The sequence below is a fragment of the Lissotriton helveticus genome, chromosome 4_1, assembly GCF_964261635.1.
Source record: "Lissotriton helveticus chromosome 4_1, aLisHel1.1, whole genome shotgun sequence".
Lineage (NCBI taxonomy): Eukaryota > Metazoa > Chordata > Amphibia > Caudata > Salamandridae > Lissotriton > Lissotriton helveticus.
The window spans coordinates 291,487,988-291,509,349 of NC_136063.1; the positions used below are offsets into that span (position 1 = coordinate 291,487,988).

Genomic DNA, 21,362 nt, shown 5'->3' on the forward strand with positions numbered 1-21,362 from the left:
ACTTGACCTCTTTCACCAATTTTGGAGGTACAAAGCAAAATGTGTGTATCTGGTGCACATCTCAAAATTGAGATATATTTCAAACACCATAATAGGCATGCATGGAACACAAAATGCTTATGTGCATGCACAACTCTTTGGACATACCCAAAGGACACTCGTAAGTGTTTTTCTTCAAAAATTCACAATCCATGTAAGGGAAAAAACAATATTCCAATAAAGTCACCTTGCCACTGGATTCAAGCAAGCCGGGCTGAAGACTGCTGTAATGCCAGAAACTGGTCCTCAGAAGCTTGTTTCCGGTCCAGGGAAGGCATGGCTTGGCAGTTCGGGCTGGACTGTTCCCATGAGGCACAGGGTCAGACTGATTTGCATATAGCCATGTCTGAACTGGGGTGGCAGAGTGGGCTAAAGAACGGTGATGGATTCAACCCAGATCTTTTGACTGGGTGTGAGTGTTTGATTGGTTCAGATACTCCGTCCATCACCACCCCCCTTTTTGTACCAATAAAGTAAGAATGGACCCAAAATAAAAGTGCATAGGCCCTTGGCCCGATTTAGCATTTTTCAGAACTGGTTGTGTGAACTCACCCACCAAGGGTAGGGGAGGGACTGGATGCCCCTCCACCCCGAAGGCCAACTGTATGCTGTGCAGGCCAAAGGTTATGCGCAGCGTGGGGTTGGCAACCTGCTTGGGGGTTTGGCCGCAGGGCCCGACAGCAGGCCCTCCACTGCAAACATACAAAGGCCATATGCAGCGTCGGGCTTTGCTGCGTGCAGTGAGTTTAAAGAACCTGGCAGCAAAATGTGTCTTGTGGCTATCCCCACACTATTCACGATCAGATGCCATGCACAGCATGGGGCTGTCTGCCTGTGGGGAGTTGGACGCAGGGCAGTGCTGCAAGCCAGGCCCTGCAGCCAAAACCACGTACGTTGAATGCCATGTGTAGTGTGGAGTTGGTGCCTTTGGGAAAGCGGGGGCGGGGGGGGTTTCACTGCAGCTAGGTGGGGTGGCAACAGGGCCTGGTAACAGTCAAGACCCTGTTGCCAAGCCCCTTCTGTGCACTGCCAGAGGCCGTGCACAACGGTGGGTTGGCTGCCTGGGGAGGGCGTTTGCCGCAGTTCATGCCCTGCGGCCAAAAAGCCGTGCACAGCAGGGAGTTGGCTTTACATATGGTTAGAAAATATTACTTACCGTTAAAAAAAAGTCCTGGAAATCCACTGAAATAAACCAATGGTTAAAGTAACATTTTAGCTAGGTGTGATACAAAAACGGTTTTTGTTTTAGTGAAATTGTAATTGCGTGAATATGGTGGTGACAACATTAACATTTGAATCAAAAAAGCCCATAGAAATTCACCTGTTAACTTGCTCCCCGCATGCACTTCTTATGACCTCGATATTACATCAACTATGGCATGTTCTGTGACATTCATAACATCACTGATGAATATCACAAATGACCTAATTGATGACAACATTCAAGCTTCATTTGTACACATTGCTCTATAAATGGGTATAGCATTAGAGCTGTTAAAGTAAGTGCACATTACCTCAAAATAATATAAATCATAATTAATGCTATCAGACCTACAGTCCCTATAGGGTGAAGCAAGCTTCTGTTATGTGCAACAATGACTCCATATCATACACTTCATGGGTAGCAGATTTCATGTTGACTAACAAGCACAGCTTAAAGGGCAACCTTTACTCAACACTGAATTGAATCTGTATACAACTGTTCAGAGAAAACCGGTTCCTACAGATACTGAAGCCCCGTTACATAATTAATGTTCTATTATGGACTGTCTTAACTGGTATCAAACCCCTCACAGTCACAGAACCTACAGTGTGAAATGAAGTGGATATCAGTAAAAAAGTGGGTACTATATACCATGTTTATGCTTTGAAAACTATTTACTGTTTAGCACTGTTTCCAGACAGTGACACCCTCATGAGAAATACACCACAATTCACACTCTGTGCAAAACTTGTCTAAGAGAGCATACTACCTTCTTCCTTCATACTGTGGTGAAAACTTTGCAGATTGCCCATTTCCTTAAGCAAAACAAGCACATGTACATAGGTTAGTACCTGTTGGACAGTTTTGTTTGTTATGTAGAAATTGTCCTTCTGTTTAATAGCCCAATGCTGATTACAATACCTAGAATGTTGTAAGTACAATCTTTGCCCAGCTGGAAACGTTTTTTGCAGTACCAGAAAACGTGCATGGAACATACTGGACAAAAGTCTTCAACTGTCACCTGCACACACAGTTACTCTTCAGTACAAAGATTTAGAAAGTTTTCAATGCCTCTATACACCTATGGTGCATTAGGAGCACATGCGGTTTGTAAACAATTACTCATTAGCTGGACTGAATCTGAACAAAATTAGGTAGAAAAATAATCTGCTAGTTACCTGCCACTATGCAAATTATAAAACAAACTAACACACTCATTGGATGTTATCGGGTATGTCATAGAACATCTCATGAGTGATGTAATATGTGAGGTCATAAACCTTGCATGGGGGCGCAAGTTATAAATGACTCTGCTAACTAAAACTGGTGAATTTGTGTTTTATTTTTTAAAGTTCAAAGTGTTAATTTAATTGAACTTTTCACCGAACAATAACATCACCGTAACCTTTAAATATGTTGGAAATATACAGATGTTTACTCAAGATGGTATGAAAAGCCAAGTCTAATTACAGTTCCTTTCTCCCTCTATTTTCCAAAATTATTTTTGCTTTCCACTGAAAGTAATGACTGGAATTTCTTCCAGGCAGTTTTGATTACTAATATCATGGTATTGTCTTACAAAACATTGACCACCATATTTACCAGCTAAAAATGTTCATATACTATAAGGGAACCACTTAAAAAAAAAAATATTTTGGGTACAGTAATCTAATCTTCAGATGGTGGTGTGGCAATATTGCACAAAGTTTGTATTGGCTATGATCTGAAAATCTGCAAAGAAAAAAATGTAAATGAACGTTCTGTGATTAAATGTAATTTGTTTATTTAACAAAGGAGTTTGCTGATAAATTAAACTATATAAACCATAAAGACTTGCTTTGCAGTGTTGTATCGGTTTCCAGCAATAAACTATTTGGCACATTCGAAAAGAAAATTGAATTTTTATTAAAAATTTGCAACGTGTTTGGTTTTCATCATTTAAACAAATGTTTTCCCCCATTTCTCAATTTCAGAAAAATTGGAAGTTGCACCCCCATCATCCGGACAGCTGAGGCATGGTAATTATGCTTTTTAAATTGGTTTTTTAACTTGTGTTCCAGGTAACAGATACTTCTGGCATGCATCCCTACAGCATTGTATAGTACAGTTTGTTGCTTTCTTGAATCTTGATTGTATCCTCAAACCAATTTTCATGCAAGGCCGATTAATGTGGCAAAGGACAGGTGCCTGCAGCCGTAGCTGTATTTGCTATTAATTTTAAATGGTTTATTGTTTAGATTTCCTCAATAGTGTATTGTCATTACTCTTGTGAGTGGGGTGCAGGGGACCATTTTTTAATGTAAGCATTTTGATGGGAACATAATGGTTTACGATTGGTTTATCACAGTTGTGGTGCGGCTCGCCTTCCTGCTGTACAGAAAGCATGAGAAGCCGTACGCCAGATACCAGTGGCGGACCTAAACCCTTGCAAAATGTAAGCCTGGCCAAGAGCTGTCCCTGGCTTTTGCCGCTTGAGTTATAGGTATCCCTAAACCCTAAAATCCTTGACCTCTCTCTGCCCCTGAACCAGAAAACCCTGTACCCTAAAAACCGTTACCGAAACTAAATGCTCTTTACCGTATTGTGAACGCGAAGGGCAGACTCTATTTTGAAAACATTAAATTGGTCTATCTGCCTTTGGTTCACATGCAGTGTGTGATTATCTTTCGCAGACAATGGGAAGTGTTATTTCATTCAAACAATTATTCGTTAAAACATCAGGTGACTCAAGTCTGTACAAATTACTCAATATCTGTATTTCAAGATTGATCAGTAGACTTGCAAGTATGGTCAGCATGTAGGCTGATGGATTTTCATCTTGTTGGTTTAGACCAGTTGTATCTCAGATTGTAGAAAATCCCCACTAGATTTTGCAATGCAGGCTAAAAGTCATTGGTCAAGTATGTCCTATATAAAGTTTGGGAGTCCTTTGCACCAGGTTATCACAAGAGGATCCTGTCAGATTGCCGCTACATTGACTGTTAGGCCAAAAGTCCAGTGATGAGAGAAGCTGAGCTCAACTGATCGTGTGTTGTTTTCTCGAAGGAGCACTCTCTCCCAGCTGATATCTGAGAAACAGTTGATACACTATGATCAGGTTGCAGTGCAAAGGACCCCAAGAAACTCCAGAGGCAAGTTAGCTATTCTGTGTTCTCGGTGTAGCGCATAGAAGTAGCTTTAGGGTTGTAAGTGGCTAGGAACAGTCTAAAAAACCATGTTAGAACTGTTAATTTTATTCTGGCTGCTAGCAACAGGCAGGAGTGCTGTTTTAATTATGTTTTATGTGGGTATTGTTTATATAGTAAGCAATAAAATGAAACTGTTGAAATAGGCAATATATATCTTATAGTGTTTTTCTTGGTGCTGTACTTGTGTGCTATTACAAGAACAAAATTGGGGTTGAATTACAACTGCATCCTGAACTTGTTGTGGGACTGTTAGTAAGATAGAAAGCACAAACACCATGCCTGCAGGAATGCTTGGTGGATTTTATCGGACTGCAGTAACATAGACCCCCTTAATCACTGATGGTACACTGAACTAAGTCCTTGCACCCATGTTTTGGAAAGCCAAACCCCAAAGACCTGGGTCTATACCCAGGATATGCAACAACATCACTCTATATCTACCCGCCCCTGAACCCTAAAAAGAGCCTTAATTTTATTTACCCCTACTCGTGCCTTGACTTGAAATACCCATTACCTCCTTTTACCTCTAGCCACTCCCTGAACCCTAAAAACACATTGGCCACCCTTACTAGTCTTTACCTTAATGTACTACACATTAACCCTAAAAATCCCTTTAAAAACCTGAGCCCTTACCCATTCAGTGTCCCTGATGCCTTGTTTTTAAAAAGTGTTATTTATGGAATGTAAATATACATGTGTATATATTATGGCTAGAATATATATGTATTATTAAAATGTATATTCCTGGTTTGAAGTGTTGGCAGCTAATCAGAAACAAGCTTTTGCTTGGGAGGGCTCAGCCAATTAGATCTCACAATTCTCAAATATCGATATCTGTAAATCTTTAAAAATATCAATAACGACTGAACAGATTTACACCATTTAAAGAAAAGCATGCTTTCTGGCCCAAGAGCTATCTCTGCCAAATTTGGTGTAATTCAGTTCAGGCTGTAGACCTGTCTAAAGTTTCCTATGGAAATTAACATAGCCAAAACACGTTTTGGGACCCCCCTTTGTTCTCGGCCCCCGCTTGACAAATCACCCTAAACCTTTTAAAACCGCAGCTGGCCTGAGCAGGTCAAATGTATTGAAAATTTCCTGAAGATTCCTCAAACGGCACCAAAGTTATTGGCAACTCAAAAAATGCTTACCCTATGGAAACTAGGTCCAAACTGGGGGGCGTGCCTTCTCGTTGGAGGAGGGAGGGGGCAGGAGGGATGGGGTTGGTTGGGGAGGGGGGTAGGTGGAGGGGAGGGGGGTTTATCTGGAAAAAGCATCACAGGAAAATGAAAATTAAAAATCAGAGCAGCTGGAGAGAAATGTACTATGTATTGTAATGTTACATATTGATAGGATTGACAAGGTATATGTAATTTTTTTTTAATTAAATGCCTCGAATAAAATGCCTGGCCTGGAACGTTGCTGGCCTAAATAGTAAAAGGAAAAGACGTTTGGTTCGGGAAGAAATATCACTGTATAAGCCTAATTTAGTTTTTTTTATCTGAGACGCATGTTGCCTATGCAGATAGGAAAATTCTGGGACACCTGGGGTATGAGGTGATAACTTGCTCAACATTCAATGCATCAATAAGGGGGGTTGCTATCCTAAAAGATAAACGTGTTAAGGTAGAAGTTGGGAAGAGCACCTGCGATAAGAAAGGGAGGTGGGCCATAGTTCAATTACTGATTGAAAAAATTAAATATGTCTTTTGTATAGTCTATGGGTCAAACTTTGATGATGCTTACATTTTTGAACAGTTGAATGTAGAACTGCTGCAGTGGGTAGGCTAATTAATTATCATGGGTGATTTCAACTGCATAATGGACTACAAGGTTGACACCACGAGGGGCAATGCACTTCATCGAATGCGGAGAACCCGGGCAGCTATTTTAGAGTTAGGGCGCATTCACAACATTAAAGATGTCTGGCGATGTGTTTTTCCTACTACGCCTGGTTATACATATTACTCTGCCCCTCACAGGCTCTGTTCTCGTATTGACATGGTTTGGGCATCGGACAGAGTAATGAGCATTAGTACTATTGAACTTTGCCCTAGAATCAACTCTGATCATAACCCTATAATATTAACCTTCGATACTGAAAAGAACTATACAACACCTCGTACATTTTCTTTACCTAGGCACTTATTTACCAATACCTTATTTATTTCACAACTTAAGTTACATATTGTAGACTTTATTAATCTTAACTCCACGACATGCCTTATGGTATGGGACTCTTGCAAAGCGAGTATTTGGGGCTTTACCCAGCAATTTCTTTTTCATCAAAACTCTGAGCGTCTTAAAAAGGATAAAGCTCTGGTCAACGATATACTCTCTGTTGAATTGTTACTGGCGGAGGCTCTTTGCCGACATGCCACGAATATAACAGAATTGGAATTACAACTAGGACGGCTGAAGTCTGCCCTAAAAACTATCTTCTGGGATAAGAGTAGCATTAAATTACATAATTTTCAAGTGACACATTATGAGAGCGGAGACAACGTTGGAAAGTTATTAGCTTACAAAATAGCTGATGAACGAGCTAATACTTTGATTAAGAATCTAAGGGGTCCTAATAATACTATAATTGACCAACCAACCCAAATTTTAGAACATTTTGCCGCATTTTTATAAAAAACTATATACTCCAGAAAATCATCCGACAGTGGCGGCTATCCAGAACTATCTGGATAACTCTCTAGAAAAGCCAGACTCTCTTGAGCTGGAACAACTATCCAACTCTATTAGTACACGTGAAATTAGAAAGGCGATTTCTTCCTTGCCAGCTGGGAAAGCATCTGGAGAAGATACGATTCCATTAGAAATATATAACTTATGTGTTGAGGAGCTTATACCTCTCCTTTATCAAGTTATTTACTACATTGGGGAAAGCAGGGAAGCCCGAGGTCTTGGAATAAGGTAAAATTGGTCTTTTTAAAAAATAAAAAAGGGGAAACCACCAGATGAGTGCGGTTCTTACCGCCCCATCTCGTTAATTAATGCGGATGCTAAAATATTTGCCAAAGTGTTAGCCACCCGTTTAGCACCCATAATACCGAAAATAGTCCGCTCAAACCAACATGGGTTTGTAATGGGTAGGGACACCACAGCACATATTAATATGGCTGTGACAGCCTTTGACATAGCTAAAAAGGAATCCACCCTACTCGGTATGATTATGCTTGATGCAGAAAAGGCTTTTGACCGAGTGGGGTGGGATTACTTGTGGCTAGTTATGACTGGCCTTGGCTTCAGGGTTACATTTTTGAATTGGATACAGTCACTATATGACAATCCCACGGCCAAAATTACTTATGCTGGTTTAGTATCAGCCTCTTTCACTATTGCCTGGGGAACCCGTCAGGGGTGTCCCCTGTCACCTCTTTTATTTGCATTATCAATGGAACCATTTCTTCATGCATTACAATTACAATCTCTCATTACTCCCTTTAAGTTTGGCCCTCATTTACTGAAACTCACAGCTTATGCTGATGATGTTGCCATTTATTCAACTGATACTGAAAAGGCGATGCAGGGCATTACACTAGAAGCCAGTAGATTTGGGGACGTCTCTGGTTATAAATTGAACTTAAATAAAATGCAAATAATTGCTGATTATAAACCAGGGGGTCTAACTACTGGATTGTGTCAGGCGGCAACATATTTAGGGGTAAAGCTATCTGCAAATATTAAGGATTTAATTAAATTACGATGATTTAGTTAAAAACACTAGAATTCTGTTAAAAAAATGGCACAAACTTCCCTTAAATATTATTGGTAGAATTAATCTGATCCGTATGATAATTTTACCCAAATTTCTTTCTTTTCCTTTTTATCCCTCTGGCATTATGCAATTCTTTTTTTTAAAAATTGGATGGGGTCTTCAGTAGCTTTATTTGGGGGTACGCAAAGTTCGTAGATCAATGACTCTTTTAAAGGGGGCTTCTGACGTAGGAGGACTGAACTTCCCAGACTTCAAGCTACACTTTTGGGCAACATTTGTAGGACGCTTACGACATTTAATTAATTCTTATTTTCTTACATTTATGTTTGATTTGGATGCGAAAATGTTTTTGTGGAGGATCAATGACCCCAATTACTACAAAAGGGTGCGTTTTAAGACAGCTAGGGATTTAGTCAAAATTTGGCGCAATACTCAGGCCTTCTGCAATGTGACTTTTTTCCATCCTAAACTGACCTTGTGGAGAAATCCTGGCTTACCGGGAATATTTAGCGATGGATTAACTAATATATGGTTGGCGCATGGAATAAAAAGTCTTGGGGATCTGTATGGTGCACAAGGGCTCTTGAGCTTTGAAACACTTTACAACATCCCTGACTCTACGAGGTTCAAGTATATGCAGATATATGATTTTTTTATTTGTAAAATGAAACTACAGAATATTTCTGATTCTAGCATATGGCATAACCTCTACTCGCAGAAAAATAAGTCATTAATTAGTGGTTGCTATAAGTGTTTTAATACTTATAGAAACACGGACTGCAGTATTCTAGCAGAGAAGTGGAGCAGGATGCTAGGGATTAATATTACTCCGGCTGTGATTAATTCATCTTTACGTAATATAATAATGTGGTTTCTTCGTCAAGTTTAAGATTGTTGCAATTTAAAACAACTTGCATGCTCTACCATACGCCTACCATACTCCAGAAAGAATATCTAAATGGGCTTTGAACAGTATATACAGTGAACGAACTAAATGCCCTAAGTGCGCGTTAGCTGCAGCAGATCTGGTGCACATGTTGTATACCTGTCCTAAGATATCAGGATTTTGGACATCTCTCGACAACATAATGACATTGAAGTTAGGGGGTTCATTCTCTTTAGACTCAGCGCTAGTTCTGTTAGATACTAATGTTCGGAACATTCCACAAAGATCCCTAATTACTATTATGGTAACGTGCGCCAAACTTATAATTGCGCGCGCCTGCATCTCTCCTAACTCCCCACATATAATGGAATGGTGGTCACTGTTTAACGAAATTCATAGTATGGAACTGGCGCTGGCTAGGCTCAGGGGTACTAAGTCTCTAGCTAAATTTGATAAGATTTGGGGTCTCTCCTACTTTAGGTGAAAATTACTTATTATTCAGACAACTGTTGATTTATGTTGTATACCAGCAATGATATATGTATTTATTCTGTTTGGATTCAATTAGAACTTGCCAAATGATGATTTAATGTCAATTCTGTATATGTTTATTTATTTATTTGAACTTTTACCGCGCACAGCTACCCACAGTGGGTTTCCCGGTGCTAGGGACAGACTGGAGAAGAAGATGTCAAATAAGCCAGCAATACTGGAACCAGCTACTTATGTGAACAACAGCGTTTTCAGTGCTCTACGAAAGCGAAGAAGACTGGTCTCTAATTTAATGGCTGTGGGCAGGGCATTCCAATATTTGGGACCAAGGTAGGAAAAAGAACGTCCCCCCATCCTTACCAGCTTAAATCTTGGTATGATGAAGTTCCCAATTTCCAAAGATCTTAAGGCACGTTTGGGCCTGTAAGGTAGCACCAGCTTGTGTAGATATGTGGGTGCAATGCCTTGCTTGATTCTAAACATGTAGCACAGTGTCTTAAACTTTATGCGGCTAGAGATCTTAAGCCAATGAAGATCATGCAAGGCAGATAATGCCGAAGTTCTTCTAGGAACATTCTTCAGAAGTCGCGCAGCTGCATTTTGTACAACCTGCAATACTTTAACAGTGGCTACATCAGCGCCCAGATATAATATATTGCCATAGTCCAGGCGAGATGTTATCAATGCCTGGACAACCGTCCTACGGGAGGGAATGGGAAGCATCCATAAGATCTTTTGTAGCCACCTAAGAGTAGAAAAACAGGTTGCTGCGACCTTAGTGGCTTGCTGCTTCATTGTTAGCTTGTCGTCAATTTGGACACCCAAATTACGTACAGCATGTGTGGGTACAGGGAGTGAACCCATCTCATTTGGCCAGTGCTGAGGGCCCCAGAGGTTCTTATTTTTACCCAGAATGACCACCTCTGTCTTCTCCCCATTCAGTTTGAGACAGTTCCTCTGCATCCAGTCAGCCACAAGAGTGAGGCCCGACTTTAGTGCAGAGGGGTTATTCTCGTCTCGCCCTGATAGGGAAAAGACGATCTGGGTGTCATCCGCGTAAGAGAACAGAGTCAGCCCCGCCTGCTCTACGATGTTAGCCAAGGGTTTTACATAAAGATTGAACAATAGGGGGCTGAGTATTGACCCTTGGGGGACACCCCGCGCTGAAGGACAGACCGCTGATGCAGCCTTAGGGGAGAACACTTGAAAGGTTCGCTCACCAAGGAAGGAGGCCACCCAGGCTAAGGCCATACCAGTCACACCGAGAGACCGCAGACTGTTTAGACTACCTCCTTTTTTTTAAATTTATGTTCTCTCTCCTTACGTTGCTTGCTTTGCTCCGTTTGCATACTTTTGTTTCCTGTGCTGCTAATAAAAAAAAAAAGGAAACTAGGTCCTAACTATAACTGCCTACTAACGACTGCCAGTAGGTAATGTGTGTGTGTGTGTGTGTATATATATATCATGTGATCAAGCCTCCCTGGAGGCGAAACGCGTCATGGCGGCAGCGCTGGCTCCACGTAATTAAATCACCTTGCACCAGCACTTCTGGGTCGACTCTTTGTGACTGGATACTTTGGTGAAAGTCTTTTTTGCCTATCTATCTATCTATCTATCTATCTATCTATCTATCTATCTATCTATCTATCTATCTATCTATCTATCTATCTATCTATCTATCTACTTTCCTGGCGCTACATGGCGGTGCGTTGCTCCGGCAGGAGAACCAAGCTGCTTGTAATATCAACAAAGTTTTAATCCACGAGGAAAAAAACCGAAAGAGCCGCAACTCCAGCCACTGTTCCTTTTTAGACAAAGAATGTATTATTTTGTTCAAAAACACAGCTACGAACCAACGCGTTTCGGTAGCTTCTACCTTGTTCACGCAAAATTCTTTTTTGGTCAATTGTGGAAGTTAAGTTTAATTTTAAATGATTATTTAGTTTATCCACAAAGCCAATGGCATCTGCTGGAGACCCCCTCCAAATGAAAAATAGGTCGTCAGTATACCTCAGATAGACTACCCATGAGGACCTGCTCCTCCCATAACCCCATGTGTAGACCGGAGTAACTAGGGGAGAAGCAGGCCCCCATAGCCACTTCTCTCACTTGGTGGTAGATCTGATTATTGAACAACAAATAATTTTGCTCAAGACATTCACTCACCATAGCCAACAGCATCTTATTATCGGGCACACAGTTCATAGGTCTTTTGTTCAAGAAATGTTCTATCACCATCATGTCATCATTGTGTCCTTTATAGAGGTGTATAATGAAGATACATCTAATGTCATAAGTAACATGCCATCACACCATTCCACATTGTCAATTTTTCTTAAACCATCCGAAGTGTCTTTAACATAGGAACTTAGTCATTGTACCCATTCTTGCAGGAAATAGTCGACATATTTAGTCGTCTTCTCCATAATGCTATTTATCGCCGATATAATCGGTCTGCCAGGTGCGTTGTCAATGCACTTGTGAATTTTTGGAATCAAGTAGAACGTGGGGATCACCGGATGTTCCTTCTTTAAAAATTGATACACCGTGTTGCTCAATAGTCCCCCGCTCTTCCAAGCTAACAGCCTTTAACAGTGATCATTCCAAGACCCCTTAGCCACATGTATGTTGCTCTTTCTGTAGCATGCTACATCCGACAGTTGTTTCTCCGCCTCATTCATGTACAACTGCCGTGGCCATAGGACCACGTTGCCCCCCTTGTCCGCTTGTTTCACAATTATGTTGGAGTTTGCTCCTATTTTCTTCATCAAATTTTTGTAACATAAATTGCGTTTATTAGTTGCATGCCAGGATCTATTGACTGTTGTATATAATTTCTTTAAATCTTGTGTTACCAGTTCATGATAAACATCAAGATTATCATGCAACATAATGGGGTGGAAGGCGGATTTTGGTTTAAAAGATGTTTGCCATGCTGTCCTATCAGTTCCGATACTATACCATCTGTGGCTACAAAGTCTGGTTGTTCAGTCCGCAATGCCATTGCATTTTCAAATACCTCCTGATCACCGGCATTTAAAAGTGGTGGACTGAACGGACTTTCAGGGTTGAGGGAGAGGTTATCTTTTTTCGGTTGTAATTGGTGAAACTTGGTCAACTTAAGTTTTCTCACAAAACGGTAAGTGTCTAACCTTGTGTCAGCGTAGTTCATATTGCGCGGAGGACAATAAGAGAGTCCCAATTTCAACACTTTGATCTCTGCTGGAATTAGTACCATATCGGACAGGTTGATCACTGAGTTGGGGTTTGTTGTGGTGTTGGATTCTTGTTGTGGAATCGATTCCATTTCCCTCTGCCCGCTTTTTTGGTCGAGTTTGTTGTGTGTCTTGCGGCACTTTCTCCTTTGTTGCTGCTTATAATTGCGTTTTTGTTGTTGGCTCCAGGTGGTACTCGAGGTCGCAGCGTTTCTCTTCTGTCCCTGCACAGACAATTGACCTCCTCTGCCAACGAGAGTTTGGTAAACCCCAACTGCTGGCCCCTATCCACATCCATCTCCGGGTCGCTCTCAGCGGCTGAACTTAAAACTGATACCGATGTCGATGCGCCTGTTGTTTCATTTCGTCTCCCTTGGTACTGGCTGCTTGTACGTACTTTAACCGCATCATAGCGCCTAGCATACGTGAAAATCTGGCCACTCATGTAATCAACCCTGTCCCTTTCAAACTTCAACGCTTTTCTCCGCTTTATAATGTCCTCTTCCTTTGCCAACCGAATGAGCATCTCCTCCCTCCATTGTTTTATCATTTCAGTCTCCCCCAATTTTGAAATTTCGACCTCTAATTCTTCAATGAGCACCTGAATTTTGCGCGATCGCTCTCTGCATATTTAATGAGGATTTTCATTAACTTGCCCGATGATTCTAGATTTGATTCTGCCCATTCTGATAACATTGCGGGATCCGGCTTCTCGTAACTAGGTGCCAGTGTGATTCTCAGTCCTCTTGGCACCCTTCCCACTTCCAAATATCGTGACAAGGAGCGGTGTTCCCACCATTTTGATTGCTCGGATTTTTTTAGTTTTTCCAATTTTTTAAAATAATTCTTTAGTACTGTGGCTACCAGTTGCTTTACCAGGATTACTTTCAACAATGGATCCTCTAGCCGGGGAATCCAAAAACAGAGCTTGCTGCTTCCTCTCTACTCCGCAACACGTCAGCGGACATTGTGGATTTGAGTTGTGGTCAGAAAATACTAAATCCCGATTGCCTGCTTAGGCGGAGTCGGGCATAAGAAACAATGTCCCGCCTTGACTCCGTGCACATTCCCCACTAGGAATTTCGTCTGCTCCTACCTCGGTCGAATTTCCGGCGTTCTCCTTCGGCCAAATCGACCCGGATCCGCCGGATTCCACACCTCGGGCAGTGTGTATGTATATATATATATATATATGTATATATATGTCTCTATCTATCTATCTATCTATCTATCTATCTCTCTATCTCTCTATCTCTATCTCTCTCTATCTCTCTCTATCTCTCTCTATCTCTCTCTATCTATCTCTATCTATCTCTATATCTATCTCTCTATCTATCTCTATCTATCTATCTCTATCTCTATCTATCTATCTATCTATCTATCTATCTATCTATCTATCTATCTATCTATCTATCTATCTATCTATCTATCTATCTATCGTGATCCTCAGCCGCACGAGAGCGCTCCGCAGCGTGTGCTCTGCCCAGGGGTCGGATCCTGACCCAAGACGAATTTTGCAATACAAAAGAGGCGGCACAGCCAGGGTACTTTTCAGCCTTATTTATTTACTGCTTCACCCCACCAACGCGTTTCAGCCACAACTGGCCTTGCTCACGGTCGGTTAGTCCTTCCACAGTGTCACTTTTTGTACTGTCCCATTTTTGCCAATTAGGAAGCATTCTGGGAATTGTAGTTACTACATTTCAAAAATAATAAAAACAAAAGAAAGACAGTGTGTGTTTTTTTTCAATTACACAATTAGTGTATTGTGACTAGTTGTTCACTGTGGCATGCAATTTCATGTTTATCAATGTCAAAGTATTGGGTATAGTACCCTATTTGTCATGATTTTCCTTATGGGCATTTATTCCAGATGAATATGGAGGTCTTCCCTAAAGTTCATGCCTCTGGGGTGTTTTGTTCTGAATCTGATTATCATCCGGGACTCCATCTGACGGAGCTTTCGGATTGCATCGCCTCCTCTTTCCATTTTATCCAGCATTTTTGCTCCGTAAAAATGCATTTGCCTCCAATCACCATTCTGGCAAGTACTTAGATGTTTGGCAGTAGCATATTGCATGTTTGAGTTTTTTACCGCTCTAATATGCTCCAAGATCCTCTTTTTCAACATACATGTGGTGCATCCAATGTACTTCATACCACATTTGCATTCCACAATGTATACCACATTTTTGGATGTACATGTGATGTGTTGATCTATTTTCATTAGTTTACCATCTGGTTCTTGTATTTCTTTCATGCTCTTGCCAATTTTGCACGCTTTGCATGTGTTGCAAGGTTGAAAGCCTTTCCGTTGGTCTTGTAACCAGTCTGATTTAGGTTTTATCTGAAAGTAACTTTTTACTAATAGATCTTTTAAAGAGGTATTTTTCTTGTATGTGATTGAAGGTGCTCCGCCAATTATTGCTCCAATATCAGGATCCCCTGATAAGAGATGCCAGTATTTTTTCATTATCCGGGCAATGCTCCCACTCTCCTTACTGAAGGTTGTTATAAATCGAGGTGGTGTGTTTTTTTCTGTTTTTATCTTTGGTTGTTCAATCAATGTTTGTGTCCTTGTTTTTTGATCTATTTTTTTCTTACATTTTTTCAGAACACGTTCTTCATATCCTCTTTCTTTGAATCTTTGTTTGCTTTCTTGAATCACCTTTTCTGCATCTTCTGGTATGGAACAGTTTCTCTTTAGCCGCGTGAATTCCCCATATAGTATACTTTTTAAGAGGGATTTGGGGTGGAAACTTGTCCCATGTAAGACACTATTTGTGGCAGTTTTTTTGCGAAATAGTGTAGATTCCAGTTTTCCATTGGACACATATATTTTGGTGTCTAGAAAGTCTATTTCCTTTTTACTTGTCGTGCATGTGAACTGCAGACCTAGATTGTTTTCATTCAGTTTTCTGAAATATTTCTGGAACTGAGAGTCTGTACCATTCCAGATGATAAACAAATCGTCTATGTAGCGTACCCAAAGTATTAATCGATCCAAATCAGATTGGTTTTCTTGGTTCCATGCTATAGTCTTCTCCCACCAGCCCATGGTGATATTGGCATAGTTGGGAGATAGAGAAATGCCCATGGCGGTGCCAAATTCTTGTTTATATAGTTGTTTGTTAAAAAGGAATACGTTGTTCTTCAGACAAAGATCTATCATTTTTAGCAGCATTCTTGTATGATCTAACTGTGTGATACTGCGTTGCTTGAGCTAATATTCACATGCTTTCATTCTGATCGCATGGCGAATCGACGTGTACAATGAGACCACATCAATTGTAGCTAAAAGATAATCGGAGTTCCAGGTTACATTCATCAGAATTCTTAAGAAATCCCCGGTATCTTTTAAGTAGGATGGTAGGCTTTGGCAATTGGAGCTAAAAATGTATCAACATAATTAGAAACGTTTTCATATAGTGAACCGCAGGAGGAGACAATTGGTCTACCCGGAGGATTTACTAGAGTTTTATGAATTTTGGGTAGAAAATATATACATGGTGTTATTGGGTGATCAATTGTTAAGTATTTCTTTTCTTCTTCATTGATCAAACCTTTTTCATACCACATCTCCAGATATTCTTGCAATTCTTTCTTCATTTTTGCATTTGGATTCGTCTCTAGTTTCTTATAGTTGTTTTCTTGATTCAACTGTCTGGCTGCTTCTGCGGTATAGTCTGTTGTTTGCATTAGTACAATATTGCCCCCCTTGTCCGCAGGTTTTATTGTAATTTTGTCGTTCTCCTTCAAAGTTTTTATAGCATTCCGTTCTGCTTTTGAGAGATTTTCACGTGAATTGTTTTTTACTTTCGAAAGATTATCCAATTCCTTTGTTATTGCATCTGAAAACAGATCTATTTTGTTTCCTGGTGATAGGACAGGGTAATATCTCAATTTTCTCCTTAATCCCGTGCTTGGTCTCTCATTTGTTTGAATATTTAGTTCTTCCAAGATTTCAGAATCTGATAGTGGACTGTTGTTCAGATCAGACAATGTTTCAAAGCTATGTCTAAGATCAGGTAATTCTGCAATTGTGGTAAATTCAATGTCGTCTGTATTTCCATTCAATTGGTTATCAGGTTCCATTGGTTTGCCAGTGTGTACCTTCATTAGCTTTAATTTTCTGATGAACTTATAAAAGTCTATCTGTGTCTCAGTGTAGTCAAAGTGTGATTCAGGGCAGAATGATAACCCTTTATTCAAAACAGTACGTTCTGTTTCAGTTATTTGATGCTCTGAGAGATTCACAATTAGGTTTGTTTCACATTGCGATTGCGTAGGGGATATTGTCTTTTTTCTCCACTTGGACCTGCGGGTTTTTCTGTTGCTGGTAGGGGAGTTGTTTGGTTCTGTGTTGCCCTTCCTCTTCCTCTGTATCCTTTGTTGGAATAGGATCTCATTCCCCTTGCCCTTCCTCCACCTCTTGCAATGCTTTTCTCCAGATTTATCAATCCGACTTCCTCTAAAACAGACCAGTTTTTTGACTGGTAAAAACTTTGTACAGATTCATTTTCACTTATATCTGATTCGCTAGCACTGGACACCAATTTCTGCATGGGATAATTCTTTTTCAGATTGTCATACCGTCTGGCGAACGTAAAAATTCTGCCATGAATATAATCTTGCTCATCCCTTTGAAATTTGCGTTCTTTTCGTTCTTCAATTTCTTGTTCATAGAGATCTAGTCGTGCTTCCATCTCTTGGCGTAGCTTAGTGACTTCTTCTTGATTGCTTTCATCTGATAGTTTTTCCTCCAATTCTTTGATTTTTTGTATGAATTCATCCACATCAATTTGCGCATGTTTGATCAGAATACGCATCATATTTAAGGAACATTTTGTGTTGTTTTCAATCCATTCCTCAATTAATTCTTTTTTCACTCCCGGATGCGTCGGCATCGTGAAAATCCTCAAGCCTCGAGGGATGCGTTTTATTTCCACATATTTCTCAAGCGCTATAGCTTCCCAGCTTTTGTTTATTTCCTTTCTGTAAAGTTTTTCCAAAGCGTTTGTTTGTTGTTTTAAAGTCATGTCCATTACTGTGGGCGTTTTCGAAGCCGCTGGTGTTTCATCTGATTTAGCCCCAGTTTTAAACATCGTTGTCACTTTTGAAGCTCTTTTGGCAGTACGAGCTTCCATATTGCAATATTTCCATTTCACACACTAACTACAAGGGTGAATGTTATTTTCTCGCAGTGCTTTTAAGGCATTTCCCCTGGCCTGATACGCTCGATACCCGCCCGTAATGTTAACGGCTGCGGCGTCTTGCTGCAAGACGTACCAGCCACTTCGATTTCCTGTTTGCAATTTTAAAAGTTTGTACTCCGCTTACCTTCCGCATATATATGTGTGTGTTTGTGTAGGCATGTATATATATGTGTGTGTATATGTGTCATATGTGTGTATATATATATATATATATATATATATGTGTGTGGGTGTCATATGTATATATATGTGTGTCATATGTATATATATATGTGTGTGGGTGTCGTATGTATATATGTGTGTGTGTGTGTCATATGTATATATATATATATATATATATATGTGTCATACATATATATGTGTGTGTGTATATATATATATGTGGGTGAGTGTGTGTATATATTTATATATGTGTGTGTGTGTGTGTGTGTAGGTATGTGTGTGTGTATATATATATATATATGTGTATATATACGTGTATATATATGTATATGTATATATATGTGTATATATATGTATATATATATATATATATATCTATATATATATATATATATATATATATATATATATATATATATATATGTGTATATATATATCATTGCTTCCTTCTGTCGCCAGGTCGCGCACCCAAACACGGGTGCTTGTGTGCGGGGGGCGGCACCCCGCTTTAATCCAAGCTTTCTCTTTCTCACCTTTCAAAGAAAGCACAGCACTCGCAGGAGGAGGGTTCAGATTCTTTATTGCTCCCTCCGAGAACCAGACGCGTTTCGGCTACCGCCTTAGTCTATGGTACAATGGCGCGCCATTTTTTGTTTTTTTAAATACCCATTACGTGCATGTCATGGAGGTAGACAAAGGACAATTTCATAGTCGCCATCTTGTGATGGTTTGTATAACGTTTCAAGTTCCGCCCTGAATGGGCATTTCACTCCTATATATATATAAATTATACATATATATACATCGCTTCATCAGCCTCTCATATTGCACTTAATATCAATACCCGGTATGTACTGCTGCGCTTTCATGGAAATCCAAAATGCGATCAATGTTGTCATCACATTATAACATTATTTAGTCAACCAGCAATCACTTCTTAGTGCAAAATCATATTGCCCTGGATGGGCTTTTATCATTCGTCATACAATTTCTCCGACATATTGCCCTGTATGGGCTTACCTCAACCAGTTACCTCCTTTTCACAATTTTTCATTCCTAATCACCCACTGTGCAAACCCAATTAGCTCTAGCCCATAACAATTAACAAATTATCTTAAAACACAGGTACAATTGACTTCTCCGATCTATTCTAATGGTGCAGGGAGCCCCCTACCCCAAATGTACTGTCATCTCTTCGTGCCTATTCAGACCCCCAGGCGCCTTCGTTCCAATGTCTATTATATATCTAGATTCTAGCCTTCTCAATTTTTGCAGCCTGTCCCCCCCCTCTCGGGCTCGCTTGTACGTGGTCTACCCCAAAGTAGGATATAAGGTCACTGTTGCTTTTATGGTATTGTTTGAAATGCCTGGCTACAGGGTAGGCAGGATCACAATTTGTGATGGCCCTTAGATGTTCTAAGATGCGTAATTTCATAGGGTTTACAGTGCTGCCGATATAACGTAGTCCACATGGACACGCAAGACAATATACTGAAAAGGGGGTTGAGCATGTAAGGAACACCTTTATTTTTCGCATTTGTCCTCTGACATCATAAGAGAGTACTTTTTTGCTCTGTTTGCACGCCTTGCACCTTCCACATGGGTAAAATCCGGGTTTATGTTCTCCAAAAGGTCTGTCTACTGGGCGTGCCAAGTAACTCTGTGTCAGTGTGTTCCGTAGTGCCCTAGCCCTTCTGTAAGTTACCATAGGTTGATTGGGCATATCTATCCCAATAACTGGATCCGTGGTTAAGTGTCCAGTTCTTTCTCAGGATTTGTCTTAGCCCACCTGCACCCTCCGAAAAGGTGGTGATGAATCTGAACTTCCCCTCCCTTTCTGTTTTCTTTACTTTTTCTTTTAGCATCTCTGTTCGAGGCATGGCATTAACTTGCCTCTGGGCATCATCCAGACATCTAGCATTATATCCTCGTACCTTGAACCTATCTACACTCGCTTTCGCATTTCTGATGTAATCTTCCTCTAGTGTGCAATTCCTTTTTATTCGGAGTAATTCTCCGTAGGGAATGCTGTAGATTAGTTTTGGTGGGTGGCTACTGCTGAAATGCAATATAGAGTTTCCTGCCGTGGGTTTCCTGAATAGCTGTGTGTATACTCTTCCCTGTTCCTTTCTTATCTCAAGATCAAGGAAGTTTATTTTGTTCTCACTTATTTCTGCCGTGAAGTGTAAGTTGTATTTGTTCTGATTTAATTTGTCTATGTACTCTTCCGCCTTGCTTTTAGATCCCCGCCATACAAGTAGCAGGTCGTCTATATATCGGTACCAGACCAGCACGTGTTGGGACCATTCCGTATATATTGCATGCCATGCCACATTTTCTTCCCACCACCCCACAAATATATTGGCGAAGCTTGGAGAATAACTCGTGCCCATGGCTACTCCGACTAATTGTCGATAGTACTGGTCCTCATACAAAAAAATATTGTTTCTGAGACTGAAATTTAGAAATTCCAAAAGCATTGCATTATGGTCTGTGAAGCTTGCTTCCCTGGTTGACAAAACATCATTTACTGCAAGCATACCTTCCTCATGGCCCATGCTTGTATACAGACTTGTAATGTCCATCACTATGAGAAGATCCCCTTCTCTTAGAGTGAGTTGTTCCAATTTACCCAGTAAGTCTTTTGTATCTTTGATATAACTACGCAAGCTTTTCACATGATCAATTAAAAAATAATCAATGTACATAGATAAATGTTCCAACAGGCTGCCCTGTGCACTTACAATTGGTCGTCCGGGAGGTTTCAAACTGTTCTTGTGTACCTTGGGTAGGTGATAAAAACATGGTGTAATTGGATTCAGATTTCTTAAGTAGAGATATTCTTCGGTTTCGATTATCCCCTTGCCATGCCATTTTTTCAGCATTTCATGACATTCCGTAATACTGTTCAGATATTCTTTTCTCCCCACCTTTTGGTAATACTGTTTATCCTGTAGTTGCCTCATAGCCTCCGTGTTATAGTCTTCATAGGTTTGTAGAACAATGTTCCCTCCCTTGTCAGACGGTTTCACGACCAGTTTTTTATCCATTTGTAAGTTGTTTATGGCCTGCCAATGTCCGGGTGTTAAGTTCATTCGTTTGTTCGTGTGTCCTCTTTGTTCAAGTTTTCTTAGTTCCTTCGAAACTGATTCCGTAAACAGATCTATGTTGTCACTGGGCGTCTGTGGTACGAATGTGGATGCAGGTTTAAAGTTAGTTTCTCCACCTCTCTG

At 40.3% G+C, this 21,362-nt stretch overlaps 1 protein-coding gene across 1 annotated transcript in view; it reads left to right on the top strand.

Annotated features, from left to right (window-relative positions):
- TMEM65 (transmembrane protein 65) overlaps nucleotides 1-21,362 on the top strand; it is a 293,983-nt gene that overhangs the window by 98,654 nt on the left and 173,967 nt on the right. Inside the window, exon 2 of the mRNA XM_078686794.1 lies at nucleotides 3,217-3,261. Within this exon, the coding sequence (XP_078542920.1) occupies nucleotides 3,217-3,261 (45 nt within the window). The remainder of the gene's footprint in view (nucleotides 1-3,216; nucleotides 3,262-21,362) is intronic.